This window comes from Varroa destructor, unplaced genomic scaffold (assembly GCF_002443255.2).
Source record: "Varroa destructor unplaced genomic scaffold, Vdes_3.0 BEIS01000002.1, whole genome shotgun sequence".
Taxonomy (NCBI): Eukaryota; Metazoa; Arthropoda; class Arachnida; order Mesostigmata; family Varroidae; genus Varroa; species Varroa destructor.
In genome coordinates, this window is record NW_019211455.1 from 32,066,279 (window position 1) to 32,085,912 (window position 19,634).

At 36.9% G+C, this 19,634-nt stretch overlaps 2 protein-coding genes and 1 long non-coding RNA gene across 3 annotated transcripts; 1 reads left to right on the forward strand and 2 right to left on the reverse strand.

Moving 5' to 3' along the window:
* Positions 1-37: 37 nt before the first annotated feature.
* On the reverse strand, positions 38-6,320 carry PolD2 (DNA polymerase delta subunit 2). Its single transcript, XM_022792869.2, has 11 exons — positions 6,176-6,320; positions 4,363-4,566; positions 3,916-4,040; positions 3,425-3,641; positions 3,002-3,159; positions 2,691-2,874; positions 2,177-2,292; positions 1,814-1,920; positions 1,185-1,321; positions 527-695; positions 38-175 (listed from the first exon to the last, which is right to left on the reverse strand). The coding sequence occupies exons 2-10, from the start codon at positions 4,541-4,543 to the stop codon at positions 550-552; spliced, it is 1,371 nt and encodes a 456-aa protein (XP_022648604.1). The 5' UTR covers positions 4,544-4,566; positions 6,176-6,320; the 3' UTR covers positions 38-175; positions 527-549.
* A 110-nt stretch (positions 6,321-6,430) lies between these two features.
* Positions 6,431-10,827, forward strand: Nubp1 (NUBP iron-sulfur cluster assembly factor 1). The gene is made up of 8 exons (XM_022794158.2): positions 6,431-6,582; positions 7,551-7,652; positions 8,031-8,257; positions 8,575-8,698; positions 9,081-9,238; positions 9,324-9,534; positions 9,746-9,829; positions 10,692-10,827. The coding sequence occupies exons 1-8, from the start codon at positions 6,552-6,554 to the stop codon at positions 10,733-10,735; spliced, it is 981 nt and encodes a 326-aa protein (XP_022649893.1). The 5' UTR covers positions 6,431-6,551; the 3' UTR covers positions 10,736-10,827.
* An 84-nt stretch (positions 10,828-10,911) lies between these two features.
* On the reverse strand, positions 10,912-12,529 carry LOC147757675 (uncharacterized). Its single transcript, XR_015319857.1, has 2 exons — positions 12,026-12,529; positions 10,912-11,781 (listed from the first exon to the last, which is right to left on the reverse strand). It is a non-coding gene; the product is annotated as an uncharacterized LOC147757675 (long non-coding RNA).
* Between the last annotated feature and the right edge of the window lie 7,105 nt (positions 12,530-19,634).

The following is a 19,634-nucleotide window of genomic DNA, read 5'->3' on the forward strand; positions in this document are numbered from 1 at the left end:
CAACTTATGCGTCTATGCTTTCTACTAAGGTCAATCATTTAGATCAGTACAAACCGCTTTATTTGCATCATTATATGAGCGTGTATATTTAACGCTTTGAATCTTCCCGGAAAGTTCACTATGACATTGAGCAGACGAACAAGATTTAAGAACATAAATTACGTCCGAAAATTAACTGAAAAACAAAATAGTCCCTGACCCGTCAGGCATGTATTTTTCGTCCATGCGTCATAAATTTCAACAGGTTCAATAGACAGGTTCATAATTTACGATATTAAAATGCCGCTAGACAATCATATTCTGCTTTGATGCCAACATAATTTATACTTGCGAAATCCTATTGATAAACAAACCGTGAAGTGGCCTGGCAAATTGCAATCAGTTAAAAAGAAAAGTTAACCGACCTATCACAATATAGTTAGTACGCAGCTTAATTAAATCCTACTTAATAGCTTTCTAGAGACTGAAGTTTAGTCAGAAATTTTCTAGTATTTACAAAAGAACGTTTGTAGAATCATTCAAGTACCACTTAATGTGCTGGTTTCTCGTTTAATCTGACAAAGACTCTATCCCAGTATCGACAACGAAATCAAGTGGTGACGCGTCCAAAGTTCGGAGGTTTACCCAAATAGCGGTAGGTTTCGATGAGAATATTGGTATGCTTATGAGTGTCAAGCGTACGTCCGATTCGTCATCTACAGGTAGTCACAAATAAGCAATGCACGGCAGTTAGGTTAAATAAAAACAATCTTGAATGAATAATATAGTGGCCAATAAAAAATGACAACAAGCATGAATGAAATTTGCTGATTATGCTTCAGTGAAAATTTCCACTGTTTTTAAGGTATTATTTTAACTGTAACCTACATATAATGCTTCCGATAAGCCATAATATACGCCATCCATATATTATGTACAACTCAGCTAATACGTACAGCGTAGTATGTCAGGTAGTATCATGGCTTTGATAAATACGATGGATACCGAAAAGCGGTGGTTTCAAAGAATGCGTCTGACAGAACTTTACTAAAATTAGTAGCGCTTGTGGCTTCAGACTAGAATTATCCACTTGAGCGCCGGCATGGGTAACCCGGAAACAATGTTATGAGAGGTTTATAAGTAACCAAGAAGTTTAGTGCTATGTTTTAAGTCAAAGAGGAACGTGTTTTCAGCTACTAGCATACCAGTGAGCTTCTCCACAGCAAATTTATCTTGATTGCCAGCAAAAAAAACATGCGGAGCCTCTTCAATAACAAATGGATCTTGTTCCTGTTGAGGGTACGCTCCCAAAGTATCTGGAGCTGTTGGCGCCATGTGAGACCTGTAGTGGAATTTTCATCGAAATGAATACAAAACGAAATCCGCTATTACCGATAATAGTTTATCATTTTCGTCAGCAAACACGAACACAACATTCGCCAAAAAAGCACGTTCTGAGAATGATGATATCGTCTGTATTATGACAATACATCCCTATAGTGATCACGATACACATTCGGTTAACACTACAGAACTGGTATGTAACTGTTTATATCATCGCTAAACAAAAGGCTCTTTCTCTGCATCGAAGCGTTTACATTAGCTAAATAGCAATTTAGGGTATAATCTACTCTACTAAATTTATGTTGTGAACAATTTACTCAAATTGTTATGCTAGTTTAATCAAACATATGCGAAAATTTTTTTGAAAAGGAAAAGGTATCGCATCTAGATTTTAGACTAGCCGAAATATAGACCCCGATTTTATAAGTAATAATAATAATCTCTAATCAATAGTATCTAGTAAACACATTTATCCAGAAATCCTACATACCAATCGAGAATTGCCTTGAGAACGTCGATTGGTCCTTTCAAGCGTGAATATCGAAGAATATCCGATACGTTTTGTCCGGACGATCCTAAAAACCGTACACCATCCACCTATGTCACGATCAAAAGGAAGGCGAATAAGTAGATAATCAAATAGCACTAGAAAGATGTCGCTATTCTTATAATCGAAACATTGCATCTCAACGGTTCATACAAAAAATGAATACTTTATAAATAGGAATTAATAGAAGTGTTAACTATAAGCAATGACCATTAAAGCAGTGAGGATATACGCACTTGTATTTAAGAAGGTATATATGTGTGCGCGCAAATATGTTGCTAAGCAAATAAATCGATGATAACCCACCTCAAAGGCATACGGATTTGTGACAGCTATGAAGTTCGCGTGGACGGCAGCTCGTGGGAATAGGCAGTGGTGGAGAGGCTGCTGGGGAAGCAGCATGTTTGCGGGATCATATGGGCCTAGCAAAAATATGTGTCATTCAAATTAAGCTAGCTGTTGAGCCTTTAGCTTCCACACATACCCGCATCAAGCTAATATTGAAATACACACACGCAGACTGTAGTGCCTTCCACCATGGCATGAGTCCTTTTATGAACAAAATAAGCTCTAGTAGCAAAGCAAATGCAATCCGACCAGGACAAATTGAACAGCTTTTAATCATCACGAGAAATTGAAATCTTAGTGTTTGGGTTAACTCATTAGTCCAGGCATTCACTTGGAATAAAAATAGTTAGGTATCTTTTCTAGAAAATCGCAAGAGTGAATTATTAACGTTTGTGTACGGTTTGTGATTATTTTACGGCAAATGACGGCAATCAGCTCAAAAAGAGAAAAAATAGTACGGCTGTCTTCTAACCAGGCATAATATCTACAGGGACAGTTTTAGCCAATTCTGCAAGGTACGCATCTAACATGTTCATCCAAGGGGCATTATCAGGTACTTCCTTTCGCAATGAAAACTTAGGTGTGTTGGACTTTGAAGAATTCGACCGACCCATCACCGAGTTGCCACAAAGAACGACGCGGCAAACCTTCGCCGTCTGAAAACATCATAAGTTCAATAAGTGTTGTATTTATAATTTTCACACACACATGTGAGGTATGATGTAGCAGACCTATTATTCTCTTAGCTCAAACAATAATTGCTTAAGGCATTTTTATACTGACTTTTTCAATTTCTTTGTTTCCACCAATAAATCCGCCTAGGTAATCCACAAAGAGCTGTAGGGTCGTCAAGTCGTTGGATTTTGAAAGTTCAAGGCCACTCAACAACACTACAAACTTATCCTCGGTTATCTTTGGGATGGATAACTGTTTTTGGATGCCTAGAATAGAATACGCAAATATGTTAGTTACGTGCGTACACTCGACACGCATTTCCTGGTGAAGAGTTAAAATAAAAAATCGTTAACTTCTGACAAGTTAGTTAGACAAGTGATCCTGTTAAACTGCTGAGAATGCATTATCAGTCGAGTCTCATCGTTCCAAAAAGACTGAGCACGATAAGGTTCGTCTCATATCTAGGTCAGTCTGTAAACAAATCATCTGTCGAGATCATATTATTCTATACTTTTGTGATTCACTAAATACCTATGAAACAGTAGTCCTCGACGATAAATTGTGCATCTTCTTCATTAACTGTACCCAGCAGTGCTATGGGTACGCCGGTAACCAGATGGTGCACATTAAGAAGATTTGAGTGTTTGATAGCAACCCGCTGTCTCATGTCTTCAAGAACGAGTGAGTCTTCATCCGAAGTAAAATTATCGTCGCTCTCTAAGATCCCAAGCGGATGATCTTCAGGAACCTAAGATATGTATGTAAAAAATGTTATGTATATATAAACTTGTAGTAGATAACGATAATTAAGTAACGAAAAATCTGTATGATGGTACTACTACTTACCTACCTGCCTACTCATTGGAGATTTAGAGGCAGGGTTATAGATTTCTATAACTGCGCTACGTTACACTCGGTACAATATAGCATTGTGGTTCATGCTTGTACTACGCGAGGAACACGCACAGATAGTAAAAGTCGGTTCAAAGCATTGCTATCGCATTGAATTAAAATACACTTACGTCTTCAGAGATCTCCCTTAGAATTGAAGGCTGTTTGGGCATAACCTTGAATAGGGTCCCCACTACGATCGTACGAGCACCACATTCCAGGTTGCATACATCTACAATAGGTACCTTTGATTCACCTACATAACCGGAACAAATTGTAATTGTAAGGAATGGGTTAATACCGATAAGAAATTTAACTTCATAGGCTAGATAGGTGTTGCGCTTTTATAGGGATTTGAATCGATGCGTTCAGTAAATACATTATGTTGATATTTATATTTGACCTAAGTATTCCGGTTTCTCTATCTCATTATTTATTTAGGTAGGTGTTTAGGTACGTGACATACATAATTAATATGTTAATGTGGGTTCTAAAGAAGTAATTTAATATTGCTTTTCTTGAAGGATAAAGGTGATGTAACACTTGCGATTAACTGTCTCATGAAAACTGACTCATACCCCATTTTTTTTCAACACTGGCGCGTAGCATCGGCAGACATCTCTCGTACCGAACGCGGTACAATGACGCATACTGTGATTTAAAGTTTCTGACAACCATTCGATACTTTTCGGACATGTCCCGGAAGTTACATGACACTCGATGAAATGTCCTTTGTGAATAGTCACCCTGAACCGACATTCTGGCGTTTGGCGTTACTCCGTCTATAAATGAAAGTAAATTAAATTTTGTATGTTTAACTATGTAATAATGAGAATTAAAATATTTATACTGTATTATAATAAGAGTCATAAAACGCATCTATTATCTAAGTTCGTGAATGCCCTCAATGTCAGACTATAATAATCTATATTTCGAATTGAAACGTAGTCGAGTTGACGATATATCATTTACTTTTTCACTCACTGATGGCATCAACCAAACAGTTATGAAGCCCATTCTTACATTTTAAGCCACGGTTCTGTACAAGGTATCTCGCGCCCTTGGTGAAACTTTAGGTAAAGAAGCTTACTTTACATGTATTGTTTCCTATTCATTTGCAAAAATCAAATACAATCCTTCTTCTGTAGTTTTTCTTCAGTACTCAGTTTCTGTAGTCTTCTGTAGTAGTTTTTAATATCGTACTCAACTTGTCCAATAGTTCTTGAATCAGGTTTAACTGTATATTTAAGAGTCCGATTTCTGTACTTGCAAATATTGGGGCAAGCACTGGCGTACAACCAGCGTTTTTATAAAATTTTATAGGGCAAAATGGGCTGAGATAAGACACCTTTCATATGAAGGTCCGTAAAATCTAGCTTACGAAATATATCAACTTACATTTAATATAATTTTTTAGCCCTGTCATTTGGCTATAGTGTGACTATCATCTGGTTAGAATACATACACCTAAGTAATTTCTATATTAAATTTCGCAAAAATGAAGACGCATTTCAGATCAACCCGATGTTCGGAAGAATTGCCATCTAATATATATATTCCGACTACAAGTTCAACCAAGAGACCAATTTGCCGTTACACTTTTCTCTAGTTTTTATTGATTAATTACATGCGTATTATAAACCAGAACGCCGTAAATACTGGGTTAAGTCTGCCTTATGAGGTCAGGATAGCCACGTATCGTATTTTCCAGTGTGCGATCTCTCTATTATGTGGACTAGCATAAGGAATTACATGACGATACCGCAAAAACTATAGTGTCAGTGTAGTAGTTATTCCGACGCATAAAAGCACGAAGCCGTCTTGAACGCTTGTTCCAAACGCCTAGTCACAGATGTGTCAACTCACCTAACTGACAGTGTCTCACCTTACGTCAATGCCATCTTTTGGACATAAGCGAACTAGGTAAATCAAGATATACAAACTAGAAGAACGTGCGGTTCGGGTGCCATTCACTAGACACCGAAATCATCTACTATTGGATGACAAGTAAATAACAATAATAAAATGATTTACGACAAGAAGGGAAAACCACGTTTGTGTAAATCTGAGGATCAACTGACAATTTCTATTTAATCTTATTTCGTGACATTATATAGTTTCGTGCTGGCATGGTATATGGCCCTTCAGTCAATATCAAGCATGAACCTGCCTTATTCCTTGTATCACATGACACACAAGCTGTATATATTCTTTGCCAAATACCTTCCTTAGATATTCACAAATACACTCGTATATTTTGTAATTCCTCCATATACATTGTATCATTCTGCCACTTGTTACGAAAAGGCATTTTGACTTATCTATGTTTTATGCAAATTATTTGATCTATTTCTGTGCTTTTTTTCGAAGCGTTAAAAGTAAGCAACTTACAATTTTATTACGAGGAGTAAGCATGTATGGACCTGTATTGGAATTACGCCAAAATCCGGTAGGTTCCATATGTTTGTTGGGAACGGCAGTGCTTCGAACAAAGCGATCGAATGTATAGTCGAAATCTAAATTTCATTCCACCATTTCAAGTACCACAGGAGGAAGCCATATCATAGAAACTGATCTAAGGTAGCAGAGATGTAAAAATGTATATTAATCTTAAGTCCATTATGCTATGCAACTGTGAATAATTTCGAAGTTATGCTTGGTTACTTGCTGTTTCGGTATTCGAACTTGCCGTCACAGTCCCTCTCATGTTGTCTTAGACATGTTGAACAGTTTCATATTCTAATTTGCGCCAAAAAATCATCACAATATGTCAAATGTACCGGCAAATGCTCCTCAATGTAAGATATTTATTTGGGATACAATTAACGTGCCTTTTTTGATAATATACCTTATGGCAGCCGTCTACTGGAATCGAACTTATATCAAATGCTGAAACTTAACGCGTTACAAACGTCGGTAAAGATGGATCATACCAATACATACATGTTTTGTATAATGCACGAAAATAAACATGAGTTAAATTGAATGTCGGCTATAGCCTGATGGGTAACGAAGCCAAGACACTTGTGTATTATTCTATAAGATGTGTAAATTCTGAAATTAAGAAAACGTCAAACTGTTTTAGTGAATTTGGATGATTGCTAGTAACTAATTGATTATTTGTACATTCCCTAATCGTATTTCATTTATATCTCTCTATCATTCGTATAATTTAATTTTTTGGAATCACTGAATTCATCCATTTCCTGCACGTTTTACAACCAAATGATTGCTAGAACTGCCACAACAGTTCTTGACTTCGTGCTCTTACTTCTCATTTAGGTAGTTATTTCAAGAAAAATTGTAATTTCGACACAGCATTTAAAACTATTCTCAATTGCTAATAAGCGTCCTCGGCAAATTTCATGATCAAGCTTCTTACGTGGTTAAGTGAAGCAAAAGTTTATTATATACTCAGCTTATTCGAATAGAACTTTAAAGGGGTATAAAATGCAGTTGCTAACTACACAGGAATTTTATGCTTACCGCTTCCTGATATGGCATTATAGTAAGCAAGTCGAATTCATGTCTCAAACCTATGTTTAGTACTTTGCAAGTTAGGCTCAGATTAAGTATAAGCTATTGTTTCAATCGGTCATTTATTAGAACTCTACGGAAGTTTTAACCCTAGAATTTTCTTTCAATTTTCAAATGTTACACTCATAAAAAGCTTAAAGCTCGGTAGGGGTAGGAAAAGAAGGTACAGTAAAACTATTGTAACGAAATCTAATTAATTAATTACGTAATTTTGTTCTCTACATTTTAGCTTGCCCAGGAACAAATAGTGATTCCGCTGGAACAGCTGAAGGATGCACAGGATGTCCAAATCAAGCTGCATGTGCTTCTGGGCCAAAGGGACCAGACCCAGGTACGTCCCACTTATTTGAAGATGTATATCATACAGATCATACAAACGGTAATAGTAATTAAAAGACCAGACAAAAGGGTTCGATTTAAAAGTCTAGGAATTACAATATTTTTAATTAATATAATGGTGTTGTTTAGTGGTTCGTCAATACCGTCAAACACATGTTGCGTCCATGCCTAAACTGATAATCGCTCCAAGTACTGCAAACTTGAAGTATTCCACAATAAAGGTTCTATGTGACAATCGGATAATAAATTGTGACATGCCGACTATGAAGACAAGGTGGTTGATTATCTAAGTATGTTTTTAAAGTTAATGTCCAAATTTTAAATTTTCATTTGCCACTTTTTTAAATAATTTTTTTAAATAAACTTGCAGATATGGCATTGATAAGATCACGCCTATCATCTGTTGGCCATGTTATTCTGGTACTCTCTGGGAAAGGTGGAGTGGGGAAATCGACAGTAACTGCCATGCTGGCAAAGATCCTTGCAGAGGAATCAAAAGTGGTTGGAGATAGCGCCAAAGAAAAACAGGTAGCCGTTCTCGATGTTGATATTTGCGGACCCTCACAGCCGAGCATGATGGGAGTCGAAGGTGAACAGGTGTGAATCGTTAAGCATCTTGGATCATAAATCTAGCGAAGTAAAGGCGAATTCCTGCCGTTCGGATACTATACAAATGACGATTAATTAAGGAAGAAAAACCCGAAATGGGTTTAGTTTTGGAAGTATTGCATTAAACATTGATTAATTTCTGCTACACGAAAGCATCTACTTTTCAAATCTTGGAGTTTGTCTTTAGATACTAATGGTTTCTAAATCATATTTTACGCGCGTTTAATTCTTTCGCTGCTAACCCTTTCAACCATTCTTAATAACAACATACAAAAGCAAACAGAAGTTATTACTCCTTGTTACAGGTTCATCAGTCTGGGAGTGGTTGGAGTCCAATATTCGCTGATGAAAACCTTGCTCTAATGAGTATAGGTTTTTTGTTAGGAAGCAAAGACGACGCTGTCATTTGGAGGGGACCACGAAAAAATGGTTGGTGTAATAGGCGAGTCGAATTTACATTGAATAAACATGAACCAATTGGCTCTTTTATCAAGAGAATTTTGAAGTGTTTTCCTGCAAAATAAATACGCCGACTTGTTAATATTTATCCATAACAGAAATTCCAATCAAGAATGTCCTCAATTTTTTATCGAATTACATCTCCAAAAAAATTTTGCTCGGTTATTTGCATAGCGTCTCCTTCTCTTTGTCATCACTGGCAGACTCTGTCATTGATGGGTAATTCGGGTGGATGAATGTACGACCGCCTGGTCGAAAGTTATTGATTTGGCAGTCTCCCTGGTTAAATGAGAAATTGGTATTTAATTAAAATAATTAAGCAAACATTTCAATATATTTGATTTAATTTCAGGGATAATCAAGCAATTCCTTCGAGACGTAGACTGGGGCGAGCTAGATTACTTATTAGTGGACACGCCTCCTGGTACCTCAGATGAGCATCTAACGATAGTTCAATACATGCGAGGCTGTACAAATCTCGATGGAGCCATCTTAGTTACGACGCCGCAGGTATATTGGCTAATCCATAGGACTTGATAAATGGAGATGCTGCACTGCAATTCGTTCATTTACTTAATGTTTATTGTACTCTTAGGAGGTAGCTGTGCAGGACGTACGCAAAGAACTTAACTTCTGCAAGAAGGTTTCACTTCCGGTGATAGGTGTTATAGAAAATATGAAGGGATTTGTATGTCCCAAATGTGCCAAAGAGTCAGAAATATTTCCTGCTTCTGGGGGATGCCAAAAAATGTGCAACGACTACGGACTACGACTCCTCGGGCAGGTGCCTCTTGATCCACTAGTCGGTAAGTGTACTTATGAAAATATGGCGTAAAAAGAAATTGGCCTTATTCGTGTTAACCCTAAATAAACGAAGTTGTATTGGAGTCACAAAGGTTGGTACCTGAACGGGATGTGACCCAATTACTAACGTCCTCACAAAAATGAGGCAATTAAAGATAACGCACAACTGTTCTTCATCAATTAATTAAACGAAGCTTTGCTTTCCAATTTCAGCCCGTTGCTGTGATGAAGGTAAATTCTTTGTGCGAGAGTTTCCTGACAGTCCAGCGGCAATTGCCTATAAAAACATTGTTGGAAGTGAGTCTTTCTAAGCGTTGCTTTCCTTCTAAAAGTATTCTATTTTTATGATCATTTCTCGTATTATTGTGTATGCTTTTGTATATTTCGGGCAATCGTTCATACTGTAAAATTAGAGATTGACTAAGATGCAGAAGTGCTTGTGTATCTTAAAGACGGAGCTCTGTAACCTGTCATTTGGCCAAACAAGCTAATTTTAGTTTTGTTATCATAAAAGATCAGGTAGCTACCTAATTCATATTTTCTGTCCTACCTAATTCATATATTTCTGAACTGTGGCATAACCTGTGTCATTTCTGCATGTGATTTACGCTCGTAACATTATTTTTGCACTATCAGTGTAGATTAGTTCGGTTCTCAATCTTCAAAATTAAAAACAACTTCGGGAATTGTATTCAATAGCTTTGATTCATGTTATTCTATCCCTTCATGGAGAGCTCAGCCGACTACACTTACTGAAAGGCACGATAATAAACGTATTTCGACTGTCTCATTTTCTTGTCATAACTTGTCGTAGAATTTCTTAAAGATTATGTGTCGAATAGATGACCTAGTATGTCTGGCAAAAGGTCTACTGGCTTTTATCTTTACTGAGAGAAGTTCTTATTTCTCTTATGAGAAACAAACTGGTTATCAAAGGTCGCTTAAAGAATTTGGGAGATGGACGTAGTCTGTCCGGATTGACCGGAGATGCAATACGTCAAATACAAGAGATTTCGAACCGTAAGACTTTGGACAGCAACAAAAATAACCATGAAACTAATAAATGCAGGGCCTAGCATCGGGTAAGCAACGAAAAAGCCTGTTCTTGAAATTTTTCTAGTAGCATATTTGTAATTCATATACTATTTTTTCCTTGCAGATATCAAGAAAATTGTTGAAAAGGATACAGTAAATTCAGCGTAATATGGAATTCCACTAATTCTGCACGACGTTAGATATAGCTAATATATCATTGGATGATAAATAAATCTATATATGTCTGTTTCACACAAAAACTGTGAATTCGTCTTTAATGTAAATTTTCGTCTTGAATTTCCTAGTAACAGTGTGTACTGAGCAAATAATAAAAAGAAAATTCGAATTGTATAACCAAGTAAAAATAGTGTAGCCCTTATTTATTTTTCAAGAATGATTAATTACATGGTGCCTATAGAGTCACCATAAGCAACATAATTCATGTGAAATTTAAAACTGACAATGAACAGTTGGAACAGCAATCTGTTCATAAATATCCTTTATGATTTGTTGGATCATTTAAGTTCATGGGTTGACATTTTCACGGCCCATTTTTAACAATCAATCGGCGCAGTTTATAAAAAGTGAATCGTCCCAGCTGCACTATTTTTAAAAGGGTTTTTTTTGGTGCTTATACGGCTGTTTGCTTGTAAGGCTATATTGGCCTAAAATGTTTTTTCTGTGCGTGCACAAATACAAAGGGATATTATTCCATATCTTTTTGCTTTTACAAAATATATTCAGATATACGTAAGCCTCCATTTAGTTGCCGTTTAATCAAGTACGTAGTTAGTTTCGTACAGAAAACAAGTCGTCCGGCTTGACCATGGCACACTGCTGAGGGTTAAACGATCGAGAGGTCGTGTTGGATCCAGATCCGTATTAATTGTTTTTAGCGTAGCTGAAACCATCAGTCTTGCTGTATTCTTGTGGGTACCTAAAGCCAGCTATGTTGGTGTGCTGTTGACTCTCCGCGTACGGGTTCGCTCGCGTTCTGGTTGAAGACTGAAGCTTTAGCTTACTGACTATACTTGCTTAAAATGCAGGCTTGGCCTTAAACCATCACTACGGCCCTATATATCGTCATGACCAAATCGAGATTTGCCGAGCCTTCCGATATGTCTCAAGGTGCTCCGCTTTCCAACACTCCTTCTTTTTACCAGAGTCCTTTTCCGTCTTTCTTTTCGGCAGCCTTTTGAAGACACCGAGAATCACTGCACGATGAACATGACAAACAGCTTTATTTTGCCCTGTTTTTATGTTTATTTATTATTTATGTTTATGTGCTATTAAAGCAGCTAACCAATTAACTGCCTATTTAGCACAATAGCTAGAACTTGTTTAATGATTTTTGGATAATCCCTTTTTTTTTTGAAATATAGGTTTCTTTCATGGGAATTTCCTGCTAAACCGATCGCAGCTTTTTCCCGATGTTAACGGTAATCACATCAACGCTACCTGTCGGCAAAGTGATGTTTTCTCTCCTTTTTTGCTTCTTCAAACTTTCTCTTTATCCTCGTTCCGCGAGAGAAAACCAGTAAAAACCAATTTGTTATTCATTCGCCTAATTGTCGAACTAACCAGAAAATGCCGTTACTCGCCAGGTGGGCATACGTAGCTCTACGCCTTCTCTCCCTTTCTGTGTTTTGAGTTTTACGTTCGGTATCATCACTCAGCATTTCACCAATACTTTCATTCATGCTTTCGTTCCCTGCCTACGCTTTTTCGTTTCATCTTGCCGCATTGTAGTTTGTAACAGCTACAGCTTCTCACCAGCCATCAAAACAGAATTACTAGACAGAAGTAGAACGGGACAATGGTTATGCGTTTGACTGCATGAGCGAATGAATGAATGAGTGGAGCGTTTTCTGGAACGGCCTTAATAATAATGAGATTGATACGCATCGATAGAAATATATGATGGATGCGGCAACAACGACACAAAAGCAGCTGCATAGTCAGAACCTGTATGGCAGCCTGTAAACAATAGTACGTTATGTTATAGTCTTCATAAAAAAAACTTTCATATCTGATTAGATAATGGTTTTATTAGCGGTATTAAATGGGCAAATTCCCTGATTCAGCAATTTCCATTGAAGATCTCCCTAATTATTCCTCCGGATCTTATAATACTTTGAGATTCTCGTATAAGCTTGAAAATCCACTGCATTCACGTACATCAGTGTATTGGCGTAGGTCAAGAGTAAGCGGCTGATTAATAGCGTCACGTCCAACTGCACATCTAATGGGTCTGATAAAAATTGATTGTTCTCGCTTAGTGATCTCTCTCTTTTCTATAGCCAAACCTCGTGGAATAGATGTAACGTGAAGAGTAACTAAACGTTTGTAATGGTTAACGTAAACGTTCGACATTTCGATAAAAAAAAGGGCAGCGAAATCGAATTGGTTTTAGCATAACATCACTAATTTTTAATAGATGCATAATAATTACTGTTTATGTATAGCAATATTTTTCCAGAATATTCACGAGCATTTATAGAAATAATCTTATAATTTTGTTCACAGGATTCAGCACTAACGTAGTCTCTAACGCTCGCTCTGAAATGCCATGTTCATCAATGATATCCTAACTTTCCAATTACCATTGTATACACACACTCACTTATGTTATTGCGGATTAGATTATATATTTTGGGCGTTTAGCACCAAATGTTGTTACAAGCGCCGTGTTAAAAAATGCGTTAGTTACCTACAATTTTTTTTTACACCGTATGTTACCTCGTTCTTCATCATCCAACCTAGGTGACATGTTAGAACAAATAAAGAGAAAGAGCGAGGCGGCTTAGACGTACGTCAGTCCTTCACCCTGTACAACGGGACGGAACACTCTCCGTTGGTGCATCCGCCATTACTACATTTTCCATTGCAATAGTTTAGAATCACCTAACCCTCCCTGGACCCACCCAAGTCAATTAGATATCTCGTCCCCAATGACGATAGGATACTTAATTCTGCGAACTAAGTATCCTATCGTCATGAGCAATATCGTTCTGTTTTTGGCTATATTGAGCAACCGCCACGTTACGTGATGACGTTCTAAAACGATAAAATATAAGCAAAAATTATAGCCACATCAATGAATTTTATTTTTATAAGTTGACAGATTTTCGTAGCTTTACGCGCGGCTTGAAATGTCGTGCATTTTGTTCCGGCAGTTTAACACACGTTTAGCTCAGACCTCATACATTGTATCGACGAACTCGAACCATCTGTTGGGACAAGCAGAAACTACAAAATATAGAATGATAAAGACAAATTTATATTAGCGAATTCGTAAGAAGCTGCAGCTATCTTTCAGCCACCTCTACGAGCTTACTTAGAGCCATTGCTATGTTGACCGGCTGTGGTTAAAGTGGGAAGGTGTACGTAACGTACTTTCCGCATGCTTGACTAATGCTCGAACAAGCTTTGACGTTAACCTACTCTCAGTCGGATTTCCTGGGCCTTCCAACCTAATGGTTGTTATCAAAACGTCACAAGTAGTCAACCTTATTCTTTGATACCAATGGAACAGTAACGGAAAAAGTACTCGAAACATATTTAGACTATCCATGTTTTAATAATGTTTGGGTGAAACATACTACTAGACAGTGACGTATAATACGTTTTCATATAACTATTAACTTCGATACAGTATGAAATTTCAGTTAACGGAACTGCACTATTATTCTATCACCTTGAATATTACAGTCGTAACGTGTAAACATTTTTTTTCTTGCTTGTACTGGTACATCTCTAAGTTCCATTAAGAAAAATAATGGAAATCTCCTATAATGTTCGACTACGAATCTCAATTTTTATATTTCTATTGCCATTCAAATTAAATAAATGGCTTACCAGCTGAGAATCTGAATTGTAAACTGTTATTTTGTTATTATACGATTTCAAAAAGCTGATAATCATTTACGAAATAAAAAAAATTTATTCAGGTCGTCTCGTACCACACACTTAGCTGTCCAAGCCGCGTTGATTCTATCTAAATTAGCGTTTAATAAGGACAAACACTACTATAATTTTACAGATAAATAAACTGAACAGAAAATGATTTGTTCAGTAATCGACCTCAAAAAGCTGGCAAAACATGGCCAATCTAATTTGATCACATGATAGATCAGATAGACCAGCGCACTTCATATTTTAAATATTCAGATCAAGTACAATGCGCATATACACTGGAATGTGAGCCTCGGTTTTTACAGCCTCTTGAGGTTGCTTCGTCGCATCTTAGAACCGGTTTTACAGGAAATCAGAAAAAACGAGAAGATTTTTCTGATAGCTACTATGTGGCGGCTTGGAGATGTGGGTAGCTGGAGATTGCGTCAGATATGCTTACGGTGTTTTTCTAGTCCGGCCTTTTTCTATCGCTTTGTCAAAATATAGCTTCATTGCCTTCAACCTAAATTAATACACGTATTTTTCTGCCCTCTCCTAAGGTAACATGGTCTATGCCTAAACCTATCGTACTCGAATCTAAATATTAACCATATCAAAAAAGAAAGAAAACTTTCAAGAACAACATTAGAAAATAATCGCATACTCGTAAAAATACGAGAGATCAAGTCAACTTAGCCGAATCTAATAGATCCACAATGAGAAGCATTGCTCAGCTATTAGCTAAACCATGATTTCAGGTTTGGTTATATTGAACAACAAAAGTTAATAAAAAATTGAATACTATCTACGGGTGTCCTCAGATAAAATCATTCTAGGAATATTCGTAAAATTGTAAAAGTTAATTTTTTGTCGTGATCCAGTAAAAATAGTAATAAATAGAACAAGAATCAACACGTAACGTACAGCTGCTCATGTACAATCGTTGTACCTGCGTGCAGTTCCCACAATTCGTTAATCTTAGCTAATAAACACGTCAACTGGCTTGGCCAAGCTAAACAAATGTTATTTATTAGCATTTTCTGAGGAGCTTGACGCAGTAATTTTCGTGCTTTTCACATCATTCCGGCAGTATTGTTTGCCGGCGCTCTTATCACAGCCTTCTTCATACAAATATGTACTATTAAACGAATATTAGGTCGGTCACTATGTAATACGTAATGGTAAACTTTATGAACTTTTTTCACAAGCTTTAGTTCAAAGTATGACTTTCTGCTATATGGAGTAGTAACTTGTTACAACGCTGTCGTAGAAGTGTGGGATGCATGAGTCCATGAAGTCTTGCAAGGCCATTTCAACATCATGTGAAACTTTCAATCATTTTTCTACCAAGAAGTTATTAAGATTTTAATAAAAGTGATAGCCTTTGAGAGCACAATGTCTGGTGAATCTCCAACTGAAACTTCTGCGTCTAAGTTACCGTGACTCTTGAGAAATTTTGTTAGGTCTTCTTCAACAATGTTGGCTATTGAATGGTGAGTTTAGTCATTCAACTGCTGTAGTCGTCGACGAGCTAGGACTCATAGTGTTGTAGTGGATAGCCAGATTACCAAATAGGCAGAGTTAGTTATTGCCGGTATATATTTGCTTTAGAAAGATATTCTCATCGGTTTAGTTGCATTTGCCACTTATGTGACATTATTGCAGAAGATCCGTTTTTCTCCACAAATCACAATTCGATGCAAAAATGGGTCGCAAATGCAAATGGGACATAAAAGAGAAATAAGTATCTCGTTTTCAAAGTTTTTGATTTTTGCTCAAATTATACAAAGATCAAAGTGACCTGATTAATTTGACCGAAGCGAATGTTTTTTTTTTACGTACACCGAATATGATTGCTAACACTCTTAAATTTTAAGATCGATAGATTTTTATCAATCACTTTTTCACGTTCTTTTTATCACACAGTCTTTTACCAGATAATTTTCGGGTTTAAAATATTCTTTATAGAATCATTTAAACAAACGGCTAAAAGTGCAGATTTAATTCAATAGAGGGTTTACACGGAAAGCTGTTTCGGCCGTTGTAGCGTTAAGATGAAATGTTTTATTTCTTGGCACTAGCCGGTAAAAAGCCTCAGTAAGAATATATCAGTAAACGATTTCACATTTCGATTCGTCGAAACACATAGCATAAAATTTTTAAATACTGAATTAACTTGTCTCGCATTTTATGTTTTTGCTAATGGAAAGTATTAGGCCTGCGCAATGTACGATTATTTTTCCCTTTTAGTTCTACACTGTTTTTTTTTTCTTTATTATTCCTGTATACCATTAATCTATCCTCTGTATAAAATGGTTGCGATTTGATTATGCAGTGAATTGATATTCATACGGAGTTCAGATTCCAAAGTTGATAGTTCCAGGTAGAAAAAAAGTATCTTTTGAATCCCTTCTCTATTTTGCGTTTTGTCATAGTCAAGTTATAATAGCTGCGACATTTGTGTATAGCTGAAGTGCTATAGTTAGGAGGAATATTTGAGGAAGTTTCTCAAATTCAAAAATTTCATCATTAAACTTCGGTTCAGACTTCTTAATTGGACCAAAAGGTAAGCTTGGACCACCAGACTAGCGTCAAGCACCTTGAATGTTTGAAATTTGACCAGAAATTTAGGAGTCTGAGTGAACTTGGCAACACGCAGACGTAATGACAAATTTTTACATAGAATAGCTACGGGTGATGAAAAGGGGTGCCTTCGTAATAATTTTACGAAATACGCTTAGGCGGCTTAAATAGATTTTCCATTCCAAAGCAACCATGATTTGCGTTGAATGGGACTGAAAAAGTCTTATACACTGGAAATAATGGAGAAACGCAAAAGATGTACAGGAATCTGCATATATTCCGGTTGTTACCGAATAAAAAAGATATGATAGATGTGTCAAAATTATCCTTCTTCGAGACAATATCGGACCCGATATGGCAGTCATTGTAAAAGTCAACTGATAAAAGCTTGAGTGGGAAGTTCTTTGCACCCACCATATTCTTTAAACCTCGTGCCGACTGTTTACCATCTTTTCCAATCAATGGTAAGTGGAATTAGTACCCATGCGTTTGACAGTTCGGAGGGTGCCAAGACTCTGCTAAACGAATTTTTCAACAACACCTAGAAAAGTACTGGTAAAAGAAAAGAACATATGTTAATACAAAGGAGAGGGTACTGGAGAATGAGGGCGAAAACATCATACATTAATTTGTTGTTGATATTCTAGAAAAGCAAGTAATCAACCCAAAAATATTCTTTGCTATGCTATCCGCCTTTCATGACGATCTGACCCTATGCTTCTGCTATTATATAATTTGGTAGTTGTCGAAAGGACCATATGCAATCTTCCATTGATCCGTTATGATTTCTATCTCTGTAACACGTAGTGGAGTCTAAGGAGGCCTTTTGTCCATTTGGCATTGTGCGCAACCTCTAAACAAGAAATAACCCCAAACAGCAACTGTCTCTAACCGGGGGAAAGCGAGAAAAGATGGGAATAAGAAGCAATTTGATGCAATAGATAAGAGAACAGTCAATTGTTTACTTGCTTTCTAGATTTCACTATATAAAAATTGTTGCAAGAATTAATGCCCAAATTTTGTTACTGCTCAAAATATAAATAGAGGTTCAACACGGTTTCACTGTTTTCCGACATTTATCATAAAAAAGATATTTGCACGATTATATTGCAACGATATATTGCACGATTGTGCACGCTGTTTGTAGTTGGTTCCGGCCCAAACATAAGCTTAGTCAATAAGCATTATTAAAAAGTTTCAATAAGAGCATTCCCCACAAACGCGGCCTTCTTATAGCTATACCGGTATAGCAACAACATTTCATAAGCCTAAACATCGGTTCCTGCACATTTTGCCAGATTAGTCTGGCGCAACTGAAGACGCGCGGTATAGGAGAGATCAGTAATAGCATAACTAGTCATACTTGAGTGTCATCATGGTATAGGCCCAGATATCACACGGTATTGCAACAGACAAAGTGACTTTACCTATATTTCGTACTGCTTATAGATTTGATAAACGCTTTAATCGGTTTGGAAATGAGTTGTTTTTTTTTTACCTACCTGGCTAGTAAACAGCCCAACTGCTTGAATAACCGCCCTGAACTTATCGTCAATTTTTTTTACCACAACGCCTTTACCTTTATCATTTCAAGCGCGCGCAATCGTAACGTTCTTCACAAGTCTTCGTTATGGTCTTATTAAAATATATTTGGTAAACATAAGTTGTCGTGTTTCAAGCGACTAAGCAACTAGCAGAAACGAGTAAATGGCCGTTAGGCTAAGTCCACGCGTGCAATACAACTACCTGTTCAACATATGGTACAATGTTATTAAGAAGGTATTAGCTCTAGCTAGGTGGAAGCACTAGCTCACATCTCCTAACTCGAACTTTTCCACAAGTTCGCTAAGAGTTTCATTCTTTTTAATATCAAACCCTCGTATCTCTCTTTGACTCGTTTGAGGATTATCTCATCAAAAATAATCCTGTACTCCACTCGACTATATTCTCAAAATTAAAAAAATACAATATAAGTTACGTACTCGTATTTATTTATCATATACCTTTACTAAGGTGATGTAACTTAACTTCAATGAGGAATCAATCAATCTAGCACAATACTATCGTCGGCCAGATATATAATAAGAATACACCGTGTGTCCGATGAGTATTTTCTAGAGTTCGTTAGCTAGAACAATTTAGCACTACTAAATAGGGCTTGTTTTACCCTTTCTTGAAAAATACGTTTTTATAGTCTCGATTCGGTTATGTTTGTAACGATTTTTGTGTGTTTTGTTTGGAGCAGCCGACTTTCATATTTTATGAAATTCCATGGTGCGAATAAAGCCGATGGTTTACGGCCTGTTTCGAAGTAGCACTAACGACTCTAGGTCGTCTAAGTCTTTTGTTCGTTACCCTAGACTAGTTCTCAGGCCCAAGCTATCTAAAGCACCATCGTTAGACTGCGCTCATTAAACACCAACAGGACCGAATTAGCGTGGTTCTTGCAAACAAGAGTGGAAGTGTGTCTCAATGAAAGCCGCTGGCAACCATTTCGACTATACCGTCGACCCGGTGTTCGGGTATTTGGTAGATTTCTCTCATCTCACAGTTCCTCATCTATTCCGAGCCCCTAGCGACCCCAGATTTG